This window comes from Vigna umbellata, chromosome 1, assembly GCF_029865625.1.
Source record: "Vigna umbellata cultivar VRB3 chromosome 1, Vumbellata_1.0, whole genome shotgun sequence".
Taxonomy (NCBI): Eukaryota; Viridiplantae; Streptophyta; class Magnoliopsida; order Fabales; family Fabaceae; genus Vigna; species Vigna umbellata.
In genome coordinates, this window is record NC_142165.1 from 8181168 (window position 1) to 8205503 (window position 24336).

Sequence of the window (24336 nt, forward strand, 5' to 3'; positions counted from 1 at the left end):
GTATGGGAATCTCAGTTGGGTCCTCATACTTAAAATTGTCTCAATCGGGTCATAATATTTGTAAAATTGAGCCAATTTTACCCTATCCACTACAGCCCCAGGTGGCGAAGAGCCGACATCGAGGTGCCAAACCTTCCCGTCGATGTGAGCTCTTGGGGAAGATCAGCCTGTTATCCCTAGAGTAACTTTTATCCGTTGAGCGACGGCCCTTCCACTCGGCACCGTCGGATCACTAAGGCCGACTTTCGTCCCTGCTCGACGGGTGGGTCTTGCAGTCAAGCTCCCTTCTGCCTTTGCACTCGAGGGCCAATCTCCGTCTGGCCCGAGGAAACCTTTGCACCCAATATCATAAAAAAGACTTAAAAAAAACTAAAATATTGGCAATTTGAAATGAAATATAGTTCCAGATCCATGTATTCTTTTTGTACTATCTTTTTTGTACTAGATTCAATTAAATTGGAACGAAATCTTTCATCATTTTTCGAATTCTTCTTTTTTATCTTAGTTGTTTTCATCTTTTTCTTAGATTCGAATCCGAAAAGAGTTATCAGTTAATTAAAAACCCAAAGGAGGGTCATGTCCAAGGGTAAAGATATCCGAGTAAGTGTTATTTTGGAAGGTACTGGTTGTGATAAAAAGAGTCTAAATAAGGAATCAAGCAGTATTTCTAGATAGATTACTAACAAGAATCAACACAATACACCTGCCTAGTTGATTGGAATTGATAAAATGATGTCGATGTCCCCGTCATTATATAACAACATATGCTAAAGAACAATAAAAAAAACCAATCCTTTATTATAATTATATTAAGTTGTTAGAGATGACGTTAAACTTTGATGACGTGTTTATGCTGATGTGCATTGTTTAATTAGGTGGAATTTTTATTTAAATTAAAGATTTATGACATGTAAAATTAGGGTTTTTCATTCTGCAGAGAAGAGGAAAAGGTTGTGTCGTCACACGTAGGAAAGGCGCGAAGAAGACGGAAGGATTCCCCTACTGTGCAAGTTCGGAATTCTTGTTATTGCTATAGAGGAGGCTCGTAGAGATTTGCAAATCGCAGCGACGAGGAAGGCATTGCTCGAAGAAGACGAACTATTGATCCAGGGTTCCTGCTATTTCTGGTTTGTCTGTACCGCCCGCACCGTCCCAAATTCTCCGTCACCAAACTCCACATTGTCAAGATGAACCTCACTTCTTCGGCCGACTCTCCCTCGCACCTCATAACGCTCTTCAACCTCACTCTCATCGCCAAAACCCCCCCCCCCCCCCCCCCCCCCCAACAACCACCTCATTTTCTTTCCCTTGTACCAAACAATTAAAACTTCAAACTTTTCTTTTCTTTTCAATTTCTTTCAACTGTACCAACACACAGGTTTAAGGAACACTGAACAAAAAGTTAAAGCAATGATTTGGAACAATACTCCCTTAAATCCCCAGCTAACCACTGATTCATGATATGATATACAACCCAACTAAGATTTCACAAGCTGGATGAATTAACCAAAAACCTAAAGTCAAATAATCTTTCTAGGTCGATTCCCCCATAATCTAAAAAAGCATTCCTTTTTTGTAATTCTTTTCTCTATATAAAAGCCCATCAACACCATAATATTAATAGCAAGTACCTGTAAGAACACGAAGAGCAGAAATTGATGTTGACAATGTTGTCGAGACCCGCATTTGCAATACTGCTCATGGTTTTCTAAGGAAACAAGAAAAGAAGAGACCCATTAATGGGACATTAAGAAAATGATAAAGATGGGATTTTCATGAAAAAGACCCCAAAAAGAGAACCCTCCGACAAAAACAACCAAATGAGCCTCCGCCCGATGCTGTCCGGTTTGCAAGATCTGGAAACTGATTCGGTTACTAACCTGAGATCGGGTATGAAGATGAGGAATGGTTTCCCCATTATGATACAGATGGATACCAAGGTGAAGATGAAGATGGATTGGCTCAAGAGCAAGAAGGTGGGAATTCGAGTAACGTGCGACGGAATCAGAGGAACGATTCCCGTCAGCAAGTCTCCGGCAGTGGCTTCCGTGGTGGACTCCGACTGTAAGGTGGATCTTCGAATCAAGATCTGGAAGCTTTCGTGGTGGACTCCGCCTTCCCGCCGCCGCGCATTATGTTCTCCATGTCGTACCCCAAAACATCGCTTCTACTACTCCGATTCGCCACCATCCCCATCCCGTCTTCAAGATCTTCCGAGAGGGGCAGATGTTCCCGATGGGGAGAACATTCATCGCCGGCGAAGTAAATGCTTGATTTAAATTTCTTTTAAATTTTCTTCCTTTTAAATTTCTTTTGACAAAGTTATCTGATCCTTTTCAGTGTTGATGCTTGATTTTATTGAAGTAGGGTTCTCTTTTATTCTTCTGCCCATTCGTTTCTGGTGATCTGTTTTGCATCTTTGTTTGTGATTTTTGGTCCAATTGATTTATAAATTTAATTTATAAGATTAAAATCGCTACTGCAAACGCGGGTTTAGATACAAATTCCGATCGGTGGCGGAATTCGACGGAGCCACCGCCCTAGGCTGGAATCCCAATCTGGAATTGACGGTGGAGGGTGATGAAAACGATGAAGGGTGATGAAGGCGATGGAGGAATCGCAATCCCTTAACATTTTCAATTAAATTTTGTGACATGTCATACTGTTCAACTAAAAAAAAAATTAATTTTGTGACGTGTCATACTGTTCAACTAAAAAATTCTACTTTGTTAAGTTAGCATTGTGCATCACAGCATCAAACTTTAACGTACGTTTGTGAGATGAAGACCGTTTCAATTATGAATGATATTTCCGTATAAATACGAAGATCATCCAATAATTTAAATCAATAAATAAATTGATTTTTTGAAACTAAATTAAGTTTAAAATTTATTTTTTAATATATTATTAAAAAGTAAATATCTATCTTAACCAAATTTTATGAATATTAAGTTTATAACTTTGTTTATTATTAAATTAATATTAAATCATCTACTAATATACACATAAACATAAAAATATATATATATATATATATATAATAATAATAATAATAAAAGTTTCACCTAACAAAATCAATTCATTTTGAATTAAATTAGGTTTAAAATTTATTTTTGGGTTAAATATGTTTTTAGTCCCTAAACTATTGACCGTTTCTGGTTTTCGTCCCTCTTCCAAAGTAAGGTACAATTTAGTCCTCAATCTTTAAAAAACGTTCGTTTTAGTCGAAAAAACGAACGTTTTGAGGACTAAAACGAAGACTAAAAACAAAATTTTGAGGACTAAAACGAACGTTTTTCTAAAGAATGAGGACCAAATTATTTAACCCTTTATTTTTTTAATAAATTAGTTTTTATGTAATATCTCTGTATCCATCACTTTCAAAACACAAAAGAAAGCGTCAAAACGTTTTCGGTTTGGATTATATATATTTTTACATATCACCATTACAATTATTTATTAGACCAAAATATTCTTTTATATATATATATATATATATATATATATGAATGATAATATGATGTTATAAAAGATTAAATATAATTGATGACATCTCCAACCAATTATATTTATCATCTAAAAATTAGTTTGCAATAAAAATATATCATATAAATCAATTGTATGAAAATGATATATGCTTAAATTCATTTTCATAACATTAAAGTCAATTCTAACAAAATTAATTAATTTATTGCATCTCCCGTAACAAAATTACTTACTTTATTAAAAAGAGAATATGCAAAAGGTTTATCCCAGTTTCTCTACAGAAAAAAAACAATGTTTTCAATGACTTATCACATTAAATTTCTCTTTAATTTTTAATATTACAAAAAAGTCTTTAAATAATAATAAATAATTTTAATGACAAAAAATAATTAACTACCGTACAACCTTATAAAATGGTATTTCAGAAGTGCTGATGATTTAAAAATAGTTTGGTTATTTTAATATTAAATAGTTTATTCATAAATAGTTTTGTTATAAACCAGTTTTATTATTTTAAAATGCATCCTTTCTCTAAAAACTATTTTTCTAGAATTTTCTACCTTTTTTTCTAAGAGTTCTAACTCCCGAGTCATCTCTTTGACCATCATGAGGTGTATAATCAACCACAGCAACAAGATCTATGTTTCTACCCGATCAGTTCTTTGTTTAGAGCAAGTAAGTTTCTTCCCTTTTTCCTTTTTATTTTCAGTCTTTGATTATGCAGATAAATTTATTTTGCATGTATCAAACGTGTTTCTTCCTTGATTCTTGGCCAATTTGAGGTTCTAAGGTTTGACTCCGATCACCAATTGGTGAGTTGCAAGCTTTTCTAGAGTTTCTTGTGGTAGAAACAACGGTCAGGCGCTCTTAGAGCTGTAGCAGTTCTCCTTAAGGTAAGGGAAGCTAAGATTTTTGCTTTAGTTATGGTTATATTAATAATTTGGTATCTCAATTGTTATTAATTTTAAAGAAGTTACTATGATTGGGTGTTTTATAAGTGTGTTTAATTGTTAATTTGGATGGTATGATGTTGAGAGTAATTATAATTGTGTGATCTTAATGTGTTATATTGTCATGAATGTGTTTGATGAAGTTGTGTTGTTATTAGAAACTGAGTTCAAAGTGGTTGTGATGAGAAATGATTACATTTTTTAGTTTTAAGTCTAAAAAGAAGAGGTTTACAAGAGTGAGTTTGAGAAATTGAGAGTAAACTATTGTTTAGGTACTGTCATGAGGTAGGTTCAGACTTGTTGGGTGTATATTGAGGGTTGAAATCTGAGGTATAGTGAAAGTGAAGTTTATAGTTGAAGTGTAGAAGTGTTTCGAAGGAAAAAATGAGGTTGTAGGTAGTGAAATTGTGAGAGAATGATTGCAAACTGGTTTGAGGCATTTAGGATTTGTCATGAAATGTTTTATGATTTGTCTAAGCATTGAAATGGAGGAAATATGATGTAAGAGTATTTGGTGGTTGATAGATAGAATTTAGTTTGATTTAGAATTAGTTTTTGAGAGTTTGAAGTGAAAATTTGAAATTTGAATTCTATGTTTAAATGGTCATTTTTAAAAGGTGTTAATAAGTCATTTGTGAATTAATTTATAAGTCATCATTAATATTTTATTAAAATTTTGATTAGTAAAAAAAATTAATCATCAAATCAATTTTTATTTTTGGTTAGAGACCAAAAACATATTAAATTATTAACATTGAAAGTAACTTCCAAATTTTAACTTATTCACAACCCGAGTTTAAAATATTTTAAAAATTGGTTCCATCAAAAAGTAAATTAATTAAATTTAGAAAAGAAATGATAATATTGTAATGGATTTTGGATGGTTTTGGGTAAAAAAGAGTGTAAATTGCAGTATTTATGTGGATTCAGAGCAGTTGTTCAGAGTGTAGAGAAGAACTGACAAATCCAGAGACCTAGCACGTGTGTGTCTGTATTAGGAGTCTTGCAGTGAAAAAAAAACTAAACAGACCTATCAATATAGCACTTTTGTTAAATTGTTTTTTACTTTAGGGTGTTGCTCCCTCCACCACCACAGTCTTCTCTATTTTGCCCCTCAGTAAAATTTTATTTTTAGAATTATTGTTTTTTAATTTTATTCATTTATAACATATTTCACTGATAACCTACGTAGTTCCTTGTATGAGTAAAATATTTTTCTGCAAAGCTCAGTGATCGTGAAAAGAATTATCAAGCAATCTTCCTCTTGCTTTCGGTGCAGTATGTGGTGCAGTGCGTTTGTGGTGTAATGTGCTTGTCGTGGTTTCTCTCCAGGTACGTAGTCATAATCCTTCCAATAATCCTAAACCCTAAACCCTTCCAATAATCCTTCCAATAATCTTTCCAATAATCCTTTAACCCTAAAACGTAAAATGAAAACGAAGCCTAAACGGATGACATCCTTCAACGGATGTCAACATCCGTTTAAGGCAAAACGGATGTCGACATCTGTTTCGCCTTAAACGGATGTTGACATCCGTTGAAGGATGTCATCCGTTTAAGCTTTGTTTTAATTTTATGTTTCTGTTATTATTTTATTAGATATTTTAATATTTTGATTTATTATTTTTGAATATCTTTTTATTGTATTTTAATAATGTATATTTATATTAGTTTATATTTAAATATTAAAATATTAAAATAATAAAATAATAAAAATAAAAAATTTTAACTTTAAGGATATAATTGGAATTAAAAATAATTGGGAAGGTGGAGGAAGAAGGCTGTGGAGGTGGAGGGAGCAACACCCTTTACTTTATTCTTCTCTTTTTCTTTGGCTGCGGTCCTTTTATTCAATTTTCAAAAAATAATTAGAGTTTAACAAAATTAAAAATATAATATTTTTATTAAATAATTTTTTTTACCTTTCTTTTTTCTCTCTCACTGCATCTCTTTATTTTTTTAATTAACTTTCAAAAATCAATTAAAAGTTTAACAATTTTCAAAAATCGATTAAAATTTAAAATACATGTAAGAGATAAACAGTATTTTAAAGAAACTTATTTTGAAATACATTTATTTTAAAAATACGTTTAAAAAACATATTAAATTTAAAATAACAAAAAAAAAACTTAAAAAATCAAAATAAAATAAACAAAACAGAAAAAATAACATTAACAAAATTTAATAAAATATCAAATAAAAAATAACAACCAAATACTATTGTAATATTTTAAAAATAACTAATTATATAAGATAAAATTAATTAAATAAATAAAATCAATATAATTTGAAACAAAAAAATATTTTAATAACAATTATTAAATATTACAAATTTATTAAAACAAACAAAACATAAAATTAAATAACAAAAAACATGCAATTTAAAATAACAATAAAAAAATTTTATCGATTTTTTTATTTGTTTATAATTTTTAATTTAATTCTACTTCACTTTTTAAATATTCAAATTGTATTTTATTGTTATTTTTTATTTAAAATTTTGTTACTTTTTGTTTTGTTTTTTGTTTTATTTTGATTTTTCAAAACTTATTATTTGTTATTTTAAATTTAATACGTTTTTTTTCTTAATTTGAAATATATTTAAAAATAAATGTATTATATATATATATATATATATATATATATATATAACAAAGTTAATTATAAAATGTAAGAAATAAGTTCAAAATAAAATAATTTTTTAAACAATATTATTGTTCAAATGTTGTTGGTGTATAAAATGGGATTAAAGGTTCTTTAGTTTAAGGGATATAACCTCTGGTAAGAACTTAGGATAGAGTCAATGATAAAATCTATGAGAAAAAAAGTAGGGATGATAACGGGTTTGTTTGGTTACAGGTAGTGTCTACAGGTAGTGTCTACTCGTAATCGAACCCGTCGGATGAAACTGTATTCGTTATCTATCCTATTATTTGCAGAATATCTATATAAAAGGACTCGTAGATTTTTTTCAATTCACGGTATCCGTTTGATATTCGTTTTTAACCCACAAATATTTTAAAAACATATTTTATAAAATTTTAAGTAAGATTTAAATTAAACTATAAAAAAATAAAAAATATTTAAAACATACATCAAAGTAAAATTTAATGATAAGTAAATAAACAAAATTTTAAATATAAATTCAAATTAATAGTATCTAAACTATATATCCAAGTACAAATAATTTATAAAAAAAATTGTTACAAAAGTAACACTCTAATATCTACGTTTCCTTTTCAATATATTCGTTTTGACCACTTTAATATCTGAAACAAATAAAACACAAATAAAATGTTAGACATCCTAATAATAAAACAGAAAAAATTCAAGTTGAATTTGAAAAAATTCTCACCCATCAATTTAAACCCCTCCCACATGTGCATATACCATATACAAGTTCGTGAACCATCTTGGAATCAAAGAAAGTTAATTGAGATCATGTGAGGCAGTGCTAATAGCTTTCAGTGGTTGTGAAATCAAAGAAAATTAATAGAGAATGATATGTAGTAAAATAATTATTGCATATAATTATTGCCTAAATTTTTTGTTTTCTTCTCTTTAGTTAGTTTTTTTTTTTTATCAAACATTTATAAGAGAATGATCTGTGATAAAATAAAACTACTGCAGCAAGAACTTATGTTTTAAAAGATAGAATATTCCCTAATTTTGATATAAAATGTATAGCAAAAGCAAAAAACTCATGTTTTTTGTCTTATTGGTTTTAACAAATATGTATAATATATTTTATGTAAGGAACTAGTAATTAATTAATGAACACAGGTGGGCAAAAACAAAAAAAAAATTCTTGCTGTAAGAGACATGTAAATGTTTTGTGGTTAAATGAAAGGTTACCTCACCCATCCTTCCTAATTCTTTCCAAATAATCCTTTACAAGGTGTTCTTTAATTATTGCCTTGGCTTCTTCAATTCCTGCTTTCGGATGCCATTACCCATGAAAGTATAATCTAGAAGATGAAGAAAATAGTCACTTCTTGGATTCAAACACCACTCGTGAAAACATTATATCTACCCACTCAAACACTATACAGGAAACTAGAGAACAAGAAGAAATTAGAGAATAAAAAAAGAGATAGTTAGAAGAGAAGTTAGATTACCATGTGCATGTAGGATTTTGTAGATATGTCTTCCTTTGGTTCATGCAGTCGCATAAGAAGATAAAATACAAAGTTCACAAACTTAAACTTAATAAGCCTAAGAATAATAAGGTAAATTCAATTTATTTACAGATAACGGATATCTGCGAATACAAATACTATGATACTTAAACTCAATTCGTTAATAAATGAGTATTAAATTACCTATTATCTTATATCTAGAGATATCTATTATCCATATATATCAACTTTCCACAACACCTGCGGATACGAGTTTTTTTTTACCAATCTTAATAGAGAGAGTGTAATTTATTACTCACTCACCGTTTGAGTGAGATAGAATAATCATAATAATATTTATCTTTTAAACAAGTATTATCTTATAAGAATCTACGTGATAATACGTAAGTAAAATATGATTTTTAATTAATATTTTTTTCTATAAAATGTAATTTGTATCGTGAACAGTTTACTAGATTTATAATAAATAGATATTTAATTTTACTATATAAATTCATATTTTCTTTCCTTTTGTATTTTTAATAAAAAAATTATATAACGCCAACATGAACTTATTTAAAAGTAATTTTTCTCAAAATCTTCACTCAATTAATGCTACTCAATCAACCTGTTCAGTAATAAGTTTAGTTGAAATGGGTTTAACATATAAAAAGAAAAGACAAAAATCCAACCTAATTCATCCTCATATTGTTTTAGTAGGTTAGATAATGAGTTTGCTTATTCTACTCAATCCAATTCAACTCGAGAAATATTATATATTTATAAGAAATCAATTATACATTTTTCTCAAACAAGGTAATTTAGGTGCTTAATCAACCAATAATAATAATAATAATGTAAGTATTAAAATTGATCTACTTATTTACATTATATTCACTTTAAATGGAAAAATATTATATTTGTCACAGGTACAGAAATGACGAGTTAAAGAAAAAAAATTCATAGCTAGCTACTTACTTTAAACGTAAATTTTATAATTAATTGTAAAAGAACCCTAATTGAAATGTTCATGATATAACCTCTCGCACGTAGGTTTTGATAGAATAACCTAAATTCGACTAATTTTGTGACCGCTTTTTGGTGTTGCATGCGTGTAGTAGATGCATTTGCCTTCAGATGCCAAGAACCGAGACTGAAGTTCAACTTGTTTTTTTCTGGGCCATGGGCTTACATGTGGGCCATTAAGTCATATTTTCCATATTTCTTACTATTAAAATCAAACAATAAAAGAAAATAATTAACGAAAAAAGAGTATATAATGCGTGTAAGTTATAGCCTTCTCGTGGCACATATTAAGCTTCGTTGGAAATTGCAGAGGCAAGTGACACATAATGTTTTAGTTTGGCCTTAAACGACACCCAAATTATAACCTTTTGGCTTTCGTGGCAAACATTCAGCTTCGTAGGAAATTGCAGACTCAAGTGTCCCACCCGCAATGTTTTTATTTTCCCCATAAATCACACCACACTAAACTTAATACCAAAACCAGACTCTATAATAAAACATTTTTGTCAACTTCTATTTTAAAAATAAATATATTATTAAAATTTTAGGTAACAATAAATTTTAATTTTACTTCAAATTTAAAATTACAAATACATTTAATACAAAAATAACATAGACAAAAAAAAATCACATGCAAGAACCATACCATAGATGTTGTTTTGCATATTAGTTTTAAAATTTATCTTTTATTCATATTTTAATCCAAGTATAGTCTTCGTAAATTAAAAAGTAATTTATTATTTTTGTAACTCAATCTTATTTAAGATATTTTTGTGTATCGTATGTTTGAATCATTATAACTTCCAACAGATTGCTAATTATCATGTAGCTTTTTAAAAGAACATTTGAAAGTGCAGAATATGCCAAAGAATGGTCTTACATAGCATATATTTAGGTTTAGGGTTGTATTATTGCATATATTATATTTTATTTTTGAGGTTGGTGGTGAAGGGTATGCCACTTCATGGCCTGCTTCAGTGTTTGGCACACTTATGAGTCATCATGTGATAAAACTATGTTCATTAATAAGCAGCAACAATAAAATATGTGGACTTTGATGGTTTCACTTATAAAAATCAACGAGTTCAAAGACATTTTATATATTCATCTTCTTTATAATGTCATAGACTTATTGTTTGTTGAAGAGCGTGAATGAATGTTGAATAACAGCTGTATAGATATTCCTCCACGTTGATTGGACCACAAAATGACATGTGTTACAGGTGTCAGACATCCAACGACGTGTTCAAAAAATAGTTAGTGTTCTTTCCGTAATTTGCATATAGACGGCGAAAACTAACATTAATTTGAAAGTTCTTGGGTGCTGTTAACAAAAGGGCAAAAGTATATAGAAACTTACCTTGTAAATTAATAAATATATTAAAAAATTTAGAGAAGTATAAGTGCAGCAAAGGGAAGTTGTTATTTTTGTCTATTCGTACTACTTGTTTCCAGACCGACATAAGCATTCGATTTAATCAATAAAAAAGGTGTAGACTTTTATCATTTGAACAATCCAAGTAATAGAGGATAATCCTTTTTTTTTTGTCAGAGTTTCCGCCTTAGTTGGTGGATAACTGAGATAGTAGATCGGGGTCTTCTGCTCGATTGTGGTTGAACCAAGGAAGTAGAAATGTTTTTCTTTTCTTTTTTTTGTTTTTTCATAGTCTTTTTGTATTGATTGTGACAATACATAATGCTACAGAGTTGAATTACATATTTTGCAAATGCTTTTCTTATGGATTTAAGGGACTTAGTCCGGAATTGAAGTAGTAAAATTGAATCTCTGCATAAAATACAATGATTTCAATATATGAATTCTAAACTATACAGAAGAAAAAATCAATAAAACCAAATATTACCGTTTCTAATCAACTTATAACATGGGCACGAATAGTGATCGTCATCCAATACATGACGTTGTAACCACACTCATATAACCAGCTTTGTCTATTACACTACAGTATATTATCATAATTATAAAATGTTAAGGAACATCATTGGAATGGTACAAAATATAGCAAAGTATGGACTAAAAAACCATGCAAGTTGTTTAGCTTTAGCAGTTGATCTCCTGGACAATATCATATGTGTTGGAAGGAAACTATTAAAAAAATGGCATTAGAGTACATTTATATAAGGAAGGAAGTCGAAACTTTGAGGTTCTTACACATTTATTACTTGTTTGAGAGGGTTCGGGGGAGACTTGTGCAATTAACAAAACCATACAGTAGTGGTCTCTGTTAGGGAAACCACAAGTAGTTGTCAATGATGTCTGAAATTGGTAATAACTTAATTGTTATATACTAAAATCACAAAAAAAATTTTAAAATTAAAAAACTTCACTTACCCAACTATATAAGGGATAAAATATATCTCATTCCCCATTACAAAACAACCGGTGATGTATGTTTGGATGTCATCAAATTTATTTCCTTCATGGGTCATTTGGGGGTCAAATGAACCCATATACATCATTGAACCCCATCTTGTTAGTTACACCAAACATATACCTGAAATCAAGAAATGATCTTATATAAGTAACTTGATAAATCAATTTTATATAAAAAAGTTCTTAAAGACTTACATCATCCACAACTGAATGACAGTAATATTAAGCTCTTTTCTTCCCGACGTAAGCTCCTGAAAATCTTGCTTATGCAAGTATAATGAGATCTCTGAGTCTCTTCCAAATATAGTAGGATCCCATAGAACAATCATCAGCGCATCTGTAATGATGTTAGAAAGCTCGTCTAACATGCAAAGAGGGTCGTCCTCAGATAAGCGAATCTTCTTCGGTGTAGGACTTTCCTTTCAACCCGTCTGTTGTTACATGAAAAAATATTTATGTTATGACGTTAATAAGAAGTAAAGTTTAACATTGAGAAGTATATAGTATGAGTCCATACCGAAGGGTTAGAAATAGAACCAACCAAAGATTTAGGCTAAGCGACGAAAGACTGAAATGCATGTGTTACAATGACAATCTCCTTTGTTGGCACAGGAACAAATGAAGGCGACGAAAGTGGCACCCACAAAATGAAGGAATCACGACAGAGTAGTGACGCAACAGCGAGGTGTTGGAGGCAGCGCTTGGGGAGTACAACGCTGCAACAATTCTCGCAAGAAATGGAGGCACCCAACTTGGAGAGGAAGTCGCCGGATGGAGAGGAAGTCACTGCGAGAAATGGAGGAATGACTTCATTGCAAAGAGGAGAGAAAACGAAGGTTGCGCGAGGAAGAAACACAGTAGGGTAACTTCTTTCGCGGGGGAAAATATAAAAGGATATTGCCTCGGTTATTTACTTAACTAAGGTAATAAAAACCCTACTACCTCGGTTTCCCATAAAAACGATGCCTAAACGTTTCAGATAATGGCAATTTTGAAAATAACTCTAACCTATAGCCCTCGGTTCTTTGGTAAATCGAGGCATAAACAGCCTATGGCATTGATTCACCTAGCACAGAGGCAGTATCTGTTTATATTAATTATTTTGGAAAGTTCGGTTTCAGAAACTGTAGTTGTTCGAAAAAATATATTGCCTCAATTCTGCACAGAACTAAAGCAGTATGTCCTATACATGGTCATTCAGAGGATATCAATGGTAGCAGAGGCATTTAGAAGGCTTTTTTGCTTTGGTAATCGAGGCAGTATCAGTTGACAAAGGGAATTTGGAATGTTCAAATTCAAAGGTTGCAGGTCTGAGAATATATACTGCCTCGGTTCTTTAAATAACTGAGACAATAGGCCTTTTTTGAAAAAGGTATCAGACGAAAAGTCTGACTTGTAGAAGAGGCATGTGCTTTGGGTATAGGCATCGATTGCTAATCGAATCGAGACAATATCCCTCTTACGCTTCGATTCCCATTAAACTGAGGTATATAACTTCTCCTTAACTAGGAAAATGCCACTATATTTATATACGCTTCGGTTTTTACGAAACTGAAGCATATGTAGCGTGTTAAAAAAATATTTTTTTACTAGTACTACCATTTAAGAAAAGAAGTTACAAAATATTGTAAAAGAATATCCAAGTTAAAAAAATGTATGTGCCAAATTGTATCGATAAAACCGAATATTATTGCGGCTATGTAAATATTGATTTTAGAGATGACAAAATAGGTTAATTCAATTTATTTAAATACAAAATGAATCGGATTGAATTAGTTTGTAAATTAAAAATAAGTTGAATTTTATAATTTGATGAACTATTAAACTTACTTTCCTATTTTTTTTATGCCATTAAAAGTTTTAATATCACATGAAAATGAATTGAAATTTTTTATTTTATACATAAAACCGGGTTGATGACAGACTATCTAATTAATAACAGATTAAAAAATTATCGTTTGAATTGTTTTAGATCTTAAATATCATATTTTAACTAAGTTAAATTTAATTTTGACAAGACTGTATAGTTCTAATTTTTTTAATAAAATTCTTGACAAACTACTCGATTGATTCACAAAATTAACTTACCAAACTTGGGAGACCAGGTTGGTTAGAACCTAACTTGCCGAACATGATTTTTTTATCATCTTAATAGAAATGGAGAGTTAAACATAATCTAAAAAATATGTTAATTATTTTTAATAATATTGTTGGAAAATACATTTACAAAGTATTTGTAAATGAATTGTACACTACTACCGTATGTAATGTTTTTTTATATATATAAATTTGTTTGTCGGTTTGTATGAGTTTCTTTTCACGTCGTCCACATTCGTGAATTATTTTTTTAAGTAAAATATCTTTAATTACTTAATAACAAGAACTGTTTTCTGTAGTCTTTAATGTAAAAACAAATGCTGATATTTATTTTCCTAATGTTTTATATGTTGGTTTATAAAAATGGTAATTACTATTTTTAGTTTTTAATAAAGTATAAAGGTGAATGTGTGAAAGGAGAAGTAGAAGAAGAAAGATGGTCGTTTGAAACGCACCTAAGTATTGGACACGCGTCCTCTTAATAATTTGAGTAAGCTAAGGTATTGGTGCAAGGGTCAATCATGTTTCACATGCAATCCTACACGTGTTTTCATTTTCATTCTCACTTACAACCTTTTCAATCGCAATTGGAACCAACGCCCAACCCACGCAACATACACACATTCACTACCCCTAACTTCTCCGCTTTTTACATTTATTTCAACCAACTTATATTATATCAATCTTTCATCATTCTTAATTATTTTCAATCAAAATCCATTCATCATTAAGAGGAAATAATGTGGGAAGAAAGATGAAAATACCAGAAAAAAAAACCGATTAAAATTTGTTTGAGTTATATCTTTATTCTTTATTCCACGTATTTTTTTTTCTTTTCTTCCAATTGTTAATAAGAACATTTTGATGTGTTGAAAATGGAAGAAATATTAAAATTTTGTTTCAATTGATAACTTACTTAGCGATGTTCTGTTAAAAAAAATATAAAGAATTGTGAAAAATCTATTTTTCATGGTAATAGATATTAGTGACTGATTAGAAAAGTAGACAGATATTTTGCATTTATAATATGATGAAAGGAAATTCAATTAAAATAGAAAAGATTTGAAAAGAAAAACCATGAATCAAGACAGGAGGCTTTGGCGTGAGGCGTCAACGATGGGAGATGAGAGAATCAGACAAGAATCTCATATTCTACGATGTCGCCACGTGGTAGCATCGGCAGGGGTGACACCTAAAAGAGAGAAAAAAATGCAAAGGAGAAAATTTGAGCGGGTGTGTGAGAGAGAGGGGAAAGGACCATATGCGTGTCAGAAAAGGAACAAGTTTGGTCCTAGCGTGGGGAGTTGTGATTGGTCCACGTGTAGAAGCACAAAGGACAGGACCACGTGTAGGAATCAGAGGTAGGGGACGATACGATGAAGGGTTGGGATTGCATGTGGGTATTAAATGGTTCGACGTCATTCCAACTGTACGTGTCGGGTGATGCCCGTGACGGTGACGGGCAGCTGTGTGGCCCCCACGTGCCTGCCCGGTTGCTCTCTCCTCTCTACAAAACCTTATACCCCAAACCAATCTCAATTGAACGTGCGTTTCGTGTATCGTATCATATCTTACCACAGCAATAATAGCGTTCTCTACTGTCTTTTAATTTTCCCTCTTTTCTTCTCGAGAATCGAAGAAGAATTCGCTGGTGAAAGCAATTACACGGTTTCAATCAGTGTGTTTCGTTTTGGATGGCTGGGATTTGTTGCGGCGTTGTTGGAGAGGCCGGAGAGACTTCTTCTCCGACCAAGCCTACCTCGCGCCCTTTCTCTCGCCGGAGTTTGGACCAACTGCCTTTAAAATACATCGCCGGAGTGGCAATCCCGGCGCCGGAGAATCCTCGGAAGCGCCAGAAGCTGGATCAGCGCGCTTCTCCGGCGCGGGAGTGTGAAAACGCGATTCAGAGTTCCGAATCGAAGGAAGTCGAGGATGTCTCGCATACGAATTGTTTGAAGGTTCCTACTTTGGACTTGACAACGGGTGTGGTCGAAGAGGTGTGTCCGAAGTATGGGGTAACCTCGGTTTGTGGCAGGAGGAGGGACATGGAAGACGCAGTTTCAGTGCATCCTTCGTTTTGCCTGGAAAGTCGTGATGAAGATCAGAAAGGGTTTCATTTCTTCGCTGTTTTTGACGGCCACGGATGCTCACACGTAAATAAACTATAAACTATAAACTGTAGCTGTACAAATTGAAATCAGGATACGTTTGATTTTTCTCGGATCTTGCTTGTTAACAAGTTAATTACTGTGTTGTTTTGTACAGGTGGCGACTATGTGCAAGGAGAGGTTACACGAGATAGTGAAGGAGGAGATTCAAAAAGCGAAAGATAATTTGGAATGGGAATCGACGATGAAGAAGAGTTTCGCTCGAATGGACGACGAGGTGCAAAGGTGGAGCAGAAACAATGAGACACGCGCATGCAGGTGCGAGCTTCAGACCCCGCGCTGCGACGCCGTTGGCTCCACCGCGGTCGTCGCCGTCGTCACGTCGGAAAAGATCATCGTGGCCAACTGCGGCGACTCACGCGCCGTGCTCTGCCGGAACAGTGCACCCGTTCCGCTCTCCGACGACCACAAGGTAATAATAATTTAGAGTTTATGGGTTTGGGATCTGAATTGATATGGCGGGCGCGTTCCTGACACGCGTGAATCGTTTAGGTTTATTGTGGTGGATCCACTGAGGGTTAGTGGAGGAAAAAACTTTGGTGTTTGTCGAACAGTTGCACTAACAATCAAACCTTTTTTTGTTTTGGTATCCGTTTTTAACAGCCGGATCGACCCGACGAGTTGCTTCGGATCCAAGATGCGGGCGGGCGCGTGATATATTGGGACGGGCCTAGAGTGCTTGGGGTCTTGGCCATGTCAAGAGCTATAGGTATAGTATTACAAACTTTTCTTTCTTTACAAATTACAGATACAAATACATTCGCTGCGCATTATAGCACAGTGGAGAGGGTTGTTCGGAAAGATTAATGAACCTCGTCTTGTGTTGTGTTGTGTTGTGCAGGAGACAACTATCTGAAGCCGTATGTAATTTCGGAACCGGAGGTAACGGTAACGGAACGGAGTGAAGAGGATGAGTGTTTGATAATAGGGAGTGACGGGCTTTGGGACACGGTGCAAAACGACACGGCGTGTAAGGTGGCGCGGATGTGTCTAAACGCGCAGAAGGCGGCGGCGTCTCCGGGGAGGGAGTCGGCGGTGGAGTGCTCCGACAAGGCGTGCTCCGACGCCTCCATTCTGCTGACGAAGTTGGCGTTGGTGAGGCACAGTTCCGACAATGTGAGCGTGGTGGTGGTTGATTTGAGGAGAGATGATCGTGAACAATAAAAGGAATTATTATAATTAATTGAATGTTCTAATCAACCGCCCCAAACCTTCATTCTTTGGATTTTTGTTATAGACGACAAAAAGTGTAGAAAATGAAGGTGTTACGTGGCGCACATTCCATGAGTCCATGTGATTGTAATTAAATACTAGTAAGTATTTTAAATCAAGAGGAGGGTGAAAATTGTAATTTCGATAAACCTTCACCAAATTATGGAAATTTTCAAAGTAATGAAAAAAACCATTACAACCAAGGGAACCCTTGTTTTGCTTGTAGCTCTATTATAGAAACTGAAATTGCATCTATTCATTTGTTTTCATAACATTTTTGTTTCTGTTAATTTTAAAGTAGTGAAAAATGACCGACCAAGGGAAATCAACTCATTCCAGAACGAAACAAATTAACCCAATCGAAATCTAGATCCATGAAGCGATGAAACAATAAACTACTTAAACTCATTCCAGAAAATAAAATCAAAGAAAATATCTGAAATGTTTACCAGATTTTTTAAAAAAGAAAGAATATGTCGTTGTTTTCTTTTTCACGAACTCTGATACCTTCACCAGCACATGCCACGTTGTTAGCTTCATCCACGTGATAGACCTTCAAACCGAAGCAGTAGCTGTGAATATTTTGTTGGAAAGGAGGCAAAAGAAGGATTAAGGCACGATGAGAGGTTCACAGAAAAGAAAATCAGACATGATTTGATAAGTAGATTATGTTCTCAATTCTCATCACATATATTTCAGTAGTCAATCCCCACTTTCATGCTTCAATAATATTCCACCACTCCAGTTTTTCGACCTGCAATTTCTCTTTTTTCTCATTCCTTCTCCCCACTTTCTAGACATCACATGGAACAATTTAGAGAACGTCGCTGGGATCTTCCTAAATATGCAAACATACACAATTATTTTTTAAACATAATCAAATACTTTTCTAGGAATATACATGGAAAACTTCTATCGAGGTTAGTTACAACATAAGAAAATTGAAAATTGAGTAACATATAAAATAAGAATATTTATAAATTTAATATTTATAAATTTATTATTTTAAAATATTGATCGTTTGATTAGAGTTCGGTCAGTGTATAAATTTAAAAGAATCGAACTAAAACTGAAGTTAACACTAAGGATTATTATGTTAAGTTTAAGTCAGATCATTACTAATTGGACTGTAATTAAGCTAGTATTAACCTGAAGTCATTTCAAAATTTATAAATTCAAATTTCTGGTATTGTGATAGATTATTACATTCATTACATATTTATTGTTAATATTGAGAGATTCTTACTAACTTTAGTATGAATATCATCTGCATGTAACTCCCAATTGAACCAAACGATAAAGCGAGCAATGGAGGAAAAGTTCTGAAACAAAATGTATTGTATTAAGATTTTAGATCGAAAATGGTTAATTTCTTTATATGTATATTAGACTTACCTTGATGTTGTAGATAGTTGATGATCTCCATTAAATTGCTAATTGACATTTATCTCTTGGTTTTTGTTTGTTGAAGAGTTTAATTCTAGTTTCAATATCCTAAAATAACGCTTGGTGTGAGGATAAGGTTGAAACATGAAGCAGAAGGTAAGCTAAGGGCATGAATGAACCACATTTCCATTCCTGGTTTGGCATATATAGAATTGGATAAGATATCAGATGCAATAATATTATCCTATCCAAACCCTTCACACAATCAAATACGAAGAGTGTCCCAACCAAGTGGCCAAAATGGAGAAAAAAGGGGTTCCAATATTTAATTTTCTGAAAGAAATTTACAAGAGTTAGGCACCCTTTCAGAAGAGGAAAACAAAAACCACAAAAGAAGAAATAGCATCCTTATGTTCTAATTCAATGGAAAGTGCACACGTTTATCCAACATTGATCTAAAGAATCAATGGAATAAAAAAAAAGAGATAAATCATTAGGACCCGGTTCAATTTTTAGATTAATTTTTAACTTGAATGGTATTTTTTAATCGTAAAACTATTGTTAAAACTGTTTCAAGCAAAATATTAAGCTTTATTAGGTTAAACGAAAAATTGTTAAAAGAAAAACAACTAAATTTTAGTTTATAAAAGAAATATAATTCATTTGTTTGATTTTGTAAAAAGGTTATTGAAATGTGTTTTTATTCCACAAGTATGTTGCAACAACATATATCTAAAGTTTCCACGGCTCTTATGATGAGATTGACCGTGAATGTTCCACTTTTGATGATTGCCTAAATATACTATCCATAAGGAATAATGTGGTAAGAAATAATGCACAAGTGGAGGAAATAATAGTTGAAAAACCCTTCATTCAAATTTATTAAACAATGTTACAACACAAAAATATTATAAAGAACAAAGCATTCCACCAAAACTTTACTTTTACTTTCCACTTGTTATGTCTTGGCAAAAATTATAACCATTTTTAGAAGAAAATTATAATAAAAAACTCTCAACTCTGTTCTCCATGTCCAACATGTTGGTTTTGTTTTGATACTTCTTCTACTTAATATTTTTGCTTGTCAATTTGTTCTATTCTTTGTTTTTTCTTTATTATATTACAAAGAAGACATCATTACAAATTATTTGCATTATATGATTCAATCATAAACCATAAAATATCCAAGATAGGGTCCATCCTCTTTCTAAAAATCAAGGATAATATAATGACTTGAAATTGCAAAATGGGGTGGACCAACATAAAAAGAGACTCTGTTTTACCTGGTTAAAATGCAATTACTTCATGCTTTAGTAAGACTTTTTTTTATAAAATTATAAGGAAACTTTCCCTTGACATAAGGTATAAACAAATTGCATTCAATTTGCAATTATTCATTCAACTTAATTACATTTTCATGGGTTTAGTTGAGTGATTCATGCAACAGCCATATAGAATCAGCCTTATTTGCATTTTCCTTGGTTAAAACCACAACAAAACTAAATTAATATATCAGTCGTAGAGGACCTTATCGTTAATAATTTTTCAGATATTTTATACGAAGTTGTGATGCACAATTTATTGACGGTGAAAGTGTCGTGTGTGTGTGTATTATGTATATACTTGTGTCAAAGTCTATAAATTAATTATGTATACCATATCATAGCGACATTGCAATAAACCCCATGTGAGTTTCAACTTATTCTTCATGATTTAAATTAAATTCATTTAATATAAACAAGTATCGAAAGTGATTAAGTATATAGATCAAACTATATAGCCAAAATCTACATGAAATATTTTTGTATACACAATTCTTGAAAGGAAAAATTTACTTTTTGACAATTTTTGTGATGATCTCTACCAAACATGAGAATGTATATGTTTTCATTTCAAAATCTTGAAAATGTAAAGGAAAATTGTGAAGAGTGGGAAAGTATTAGATATGATTATATTCCAAAAGTAAGTTAACACGCGTTCAAAACTTGTGTGGCTTTTGTTGATGAGATTGACCATGAGTGTTCCACTTTTGGTGATTATCTAAATATTCTATCCACAAGGAACAATAATGTTTGTAAGGAATGAGGAAGTGGGAGAATAATAATAATATAATATTAGTTGAAAAACCATTCGTCCCACAACAAAACATTTGATGAACTTTGCTTGGACTTTCTTTTACTTGGGAGCATCAGATTCTGGTAGCTTGTCAAACACAAAGTGGAGGTTCCATCTCAACCTCTGCCTGTTGTTGATTAATCATTGGTAAGTTTTCCTTTTTTTCTGGTCCAATTACAACTCACACCATTGGAATCTGCTACCATACTGTTCAGTAGAATGGAAGGTTGTGGGCCAGAAATGTAATGGGACTTTTGAAGCCCAGATCATGGCCCAAAGAGAAAAGGTCAAATTTTGATAGATTATCCAAACAGGCCCATCCAATTCAAAATCCAGCACTAATCAATCAACACCTTTACCATTCATGGACCAAGTTAACAGCTAAGCAATTTGATCACTTGGCTACATCAGAATTTAAGAGGAAAAAAATGTATACAATACTTATCAAGTTATGATTGTCCATATCCTCCCTCACCATAGGAAGTGATTCTTTTTTAGCTCAGACCCACAAAATCTTTCTCCGTTTTTAGATCAAAGTCCCTTCCCTCTATAATTCACAAAGAAAGCTGAAGCAACCCTTCCTCCTTCTTTAGATTAAGCCAGGATCATAATAACAATAATAATGATAATAAATAAATAAATAAATAAAGATCGTTCCAAGTGAAGAAAAGCAAAATAATAATAATAAAATAAACAGATAGAACATTGTTCCAAATTCAATGGGATGGCAGTAAACAACAACTAAACTAAGCAGTGGCAGTATAGAGGAGCAATACACAGAAACACCAGTATAAATAAATAGAAGTAGTTTCTGAAGTAGTCCAAAACTGATATTGTATACTGTAAGACGTATACTTCATCCTTTTCAGCAACTAGATAAGCATAAAGAAAACTCACTAAAAATTTCTGTCTATTCTATTCCCTCAACTTGAACAACATGATGGAAATTGAATAATGTTGAACCATCTAAAGACCAGTCAACATCACTCCTACACAAGTACACAACATATGGCCTTCAGGTAAAAGGCAAATGTCTTAACCTTGTGCACCAATTTCACCATCCAAGATTGCATGCCTAGTTAAAACAATCTCTTTTACAAGATTTCTGTAAGTGAAAGGTCTAACAACCGCTCGCAAAAATAGCTCTGGAGGAATTCTGCTTCTCTTAATCCTTTTTCTCCATCTTCCAATCCCAATATACTTCCACTCTTCTGGACTCACCTTTGCTCGCTTGCCTCTCAAGGCAGTTTCATCTCCATCTACTGAGGGTGCTGTCTCTTCCTCTACTTTGTGCATTACTGGTTGCCTCTTATTCAGCTTTCTATTGGTTTCAAGAGCCTTCCTTGCCAGATTTTCCATTGCATCTCCGCTACTTAATGCCTTTTCAAACTCCTCATTCCAATTAAAGTCAGTCTCATCCTCTTCCATGGCCTCATATTTGCCATCTTCACCTTCTTCCATGTCCATCACTAGATCTTGGTTTTTATAGGGATCAACATCATCATCATCATTCAGCTCCTCCTCCTCCTCCTCCTCCTCCTCCTCCTCCTCCTCCTCATCAGCATCGTCACCACTACCTTCATCCTCAATCCAATCTAGAATCTCAGTATCATCAGGATCATCAACAGCATCATCTTCTTCATCAGGAGCATCACAACCCAGCTCCATCTCTTCCAACTTAGCCTTCCACTCCTTTGTATATGGATGTAACAATTCCACTGGATGGTTTTTCAACAGAAACTCCAAACATTTTGACTTTTTCTCATCACTCAATTTATCATACGCATTTACCACATCATCGACAAATGCCTTTTGATTCACCTTCACAATCTTACACAATCCGGCATAGTAAGTACACAACTCAGCACTACCATCATCGTTTTCCAACTCAAAAAGAAAATCCTGTTCTGTTTCAGGGTTAAGTTGTTGAATTAATGGCTTGAAAAAACCATCCTGTGGCTCAAACCTACACTGGAACACAGGCTTCTTCACATATACAATATCAGGTCTCATCCATGCAGCACATTGCCCTATCGCCGACCTAGCCTTGTTCCCAAGTCTACCCATCAAATTCCATTTATCTAATCTCTGTTTACCAGCCTCAAGTACTACTTCACAAACTAGCGTCCATTGCTCCCACGGAAGCTCTGAAAGTCTCCACCTTGGGTGCCTTACAAATACCCAAAAATACCTTAATTTACTTTGATCCAGATGCTTCACTTTTTCCCCATAATCTTCAGCCATTTCAGCTTGTTCAATCTTCTCCCACTCCTCATGGTCCTTCACTTCACTGATCAGCGTCACACACTCATCCGTGATCCCTCCCCGAACCGGATCGCCCACAACAACTCCACGCCAAGAGTAGGGTCCATATTGGCCATACTTATACCAATCATAAGGATGACGCAAATTCGGGTCATCCTTCTCCATGAACCGGACCATTCGATCATACCCGAGACCAATCTGTTGGAGCTCATCCTCAGTGAAGTTATCAGGATAATTCCCACCACCATGAGGGTTTTTCAGTCTGTAGAACAGAGACTCCGCATACTTCTTGGTTCTTGCACTATTAATGCGCTTCCACCGACTCCGTAACTCTGCAGCGCCTTCAATTCGACCACCAGAGGAGCCATCACCACCAGACTTCTTGCTACGACCAGCGTAACACCTCAGGTCCCTTCTTACTGGTTTAGGGGTTTGGGAGAATGAGAGAACTGCAAAGTGTCTTTGTGATTGGAATTTTAGGTTTGGGGTTTTGTAAAAACGCCTAAGAGGAGAAAGTTGAAGGTAAGTTGAAGATGGGCTGAGTGTTGTGGGCAAGAATTCACTTCTAAAATGCCTGAGATCCATCTCAAACCACCACCTCCACCAACTAAACAAATAAACAATTGCAAAACAAATTACTTTTCCAAACTAGAATCATCAACAACAACACCAATTCAGTGTTTCAAAGTTCAAAAACGTCAATCATTACTCAACCAACACAAGTTTCAATTTTTTTGCAAAATTAACCAACAATCTTAAAAGAATGGAAGAATGCAATCACAAAAAACAATAGGGGCGTATCCCTCGAAAAACAAATTGTAAAAGCAAAATGAAAACAGAGTGCAGAAAAAATGAAGTAAAATAAAAGAGAGTGTACCATAATATATAAGATTGTTACTCGCTTCGTTGCCTAAGAAGAAGAAGAAGAAGAAGGAGCAGTGAGTGTTGCTGCTATAAACTGTGAATAGATAGATATTTTGAAACGCTGGGGCAAGTAAAGAAGAGATTTTATCAATAAAAATATATAACTATTTGAAAAATATTTGTATTCAGCATATTATCTTGCATATATTTATAATAACCTTGAGATGTAAAGTTCAAATACATTGTTAATTGAAATA

The 24336-nt window shown here is 33.0% G+C and overlaps 3 protein-coding genes across 3 annotated transcripts; 2 read left to right on the forward strand and 1 right to left on the reverse strand.

Moving 5' to 3' along the window:
- Positions 1-576: 576 nt before the first annotated feature.
- LOC124823928 (uncharacterized) lies at positions 577-2391 on the forward strand. The gene is made up of 4 exons (XM_088112166.1): positions 577-600; positions 1050-1310; positions 1625-1703; positions 1753-2391. The coding sequence occupies exons 1-4, from the start codon at positions 577-579 to the stop codon at positions 2277-2279; spliced, it is 891 nt and encodes a 296-aa protein (XP_087968292.1). The 3' UTR covers positions 2280-2391.
- Positions 2392-15715: 13324 nt separating this feature from the next.
- LOC124823934 (protein phosphatase 2C 37-like) lies at positions 15716-17652 on the forward strand. The gene is made up of 4 exons (XM_047296265.2): positions 15716-16222; positions 16335-16649; positions 16841-16946; positions 17079-17652. Exons 1-4 carry the CDS (start codon positions 15764-15766, stop codon positions 17399-17401), a joined length of 1203 nt encoding a protein of 400 aa, XP_047152221.1. The 5' UTR covers positions 15716-15763; the 3' UTR covers positions 17402-17652.
- Positions 17653-21611: 3959 nt separating this feature from the next.
- Positions 21612-24248, reverse strand: LOC124823937 (uncharacterized). Its single transcript, XM_047296271.2, has 2 exons — positions 24093-24248; positions 21612-23822 (listed from the first exon to the last, which is right to left on the reverse strand). The coding sequence occupies exon 2, from the start codon at positions 23798-23800 to the stop codon at positions 21986-21988; it is 1815 nt and encodes a 604-aa protein (XP_047152227.2). The 5' UTR covers positions 23801-23822; positions 24093-24248; the 3' UTR covers positions 21612-21985.
- Positions 24249-24336: the final 88 nt, after the last annotated feature.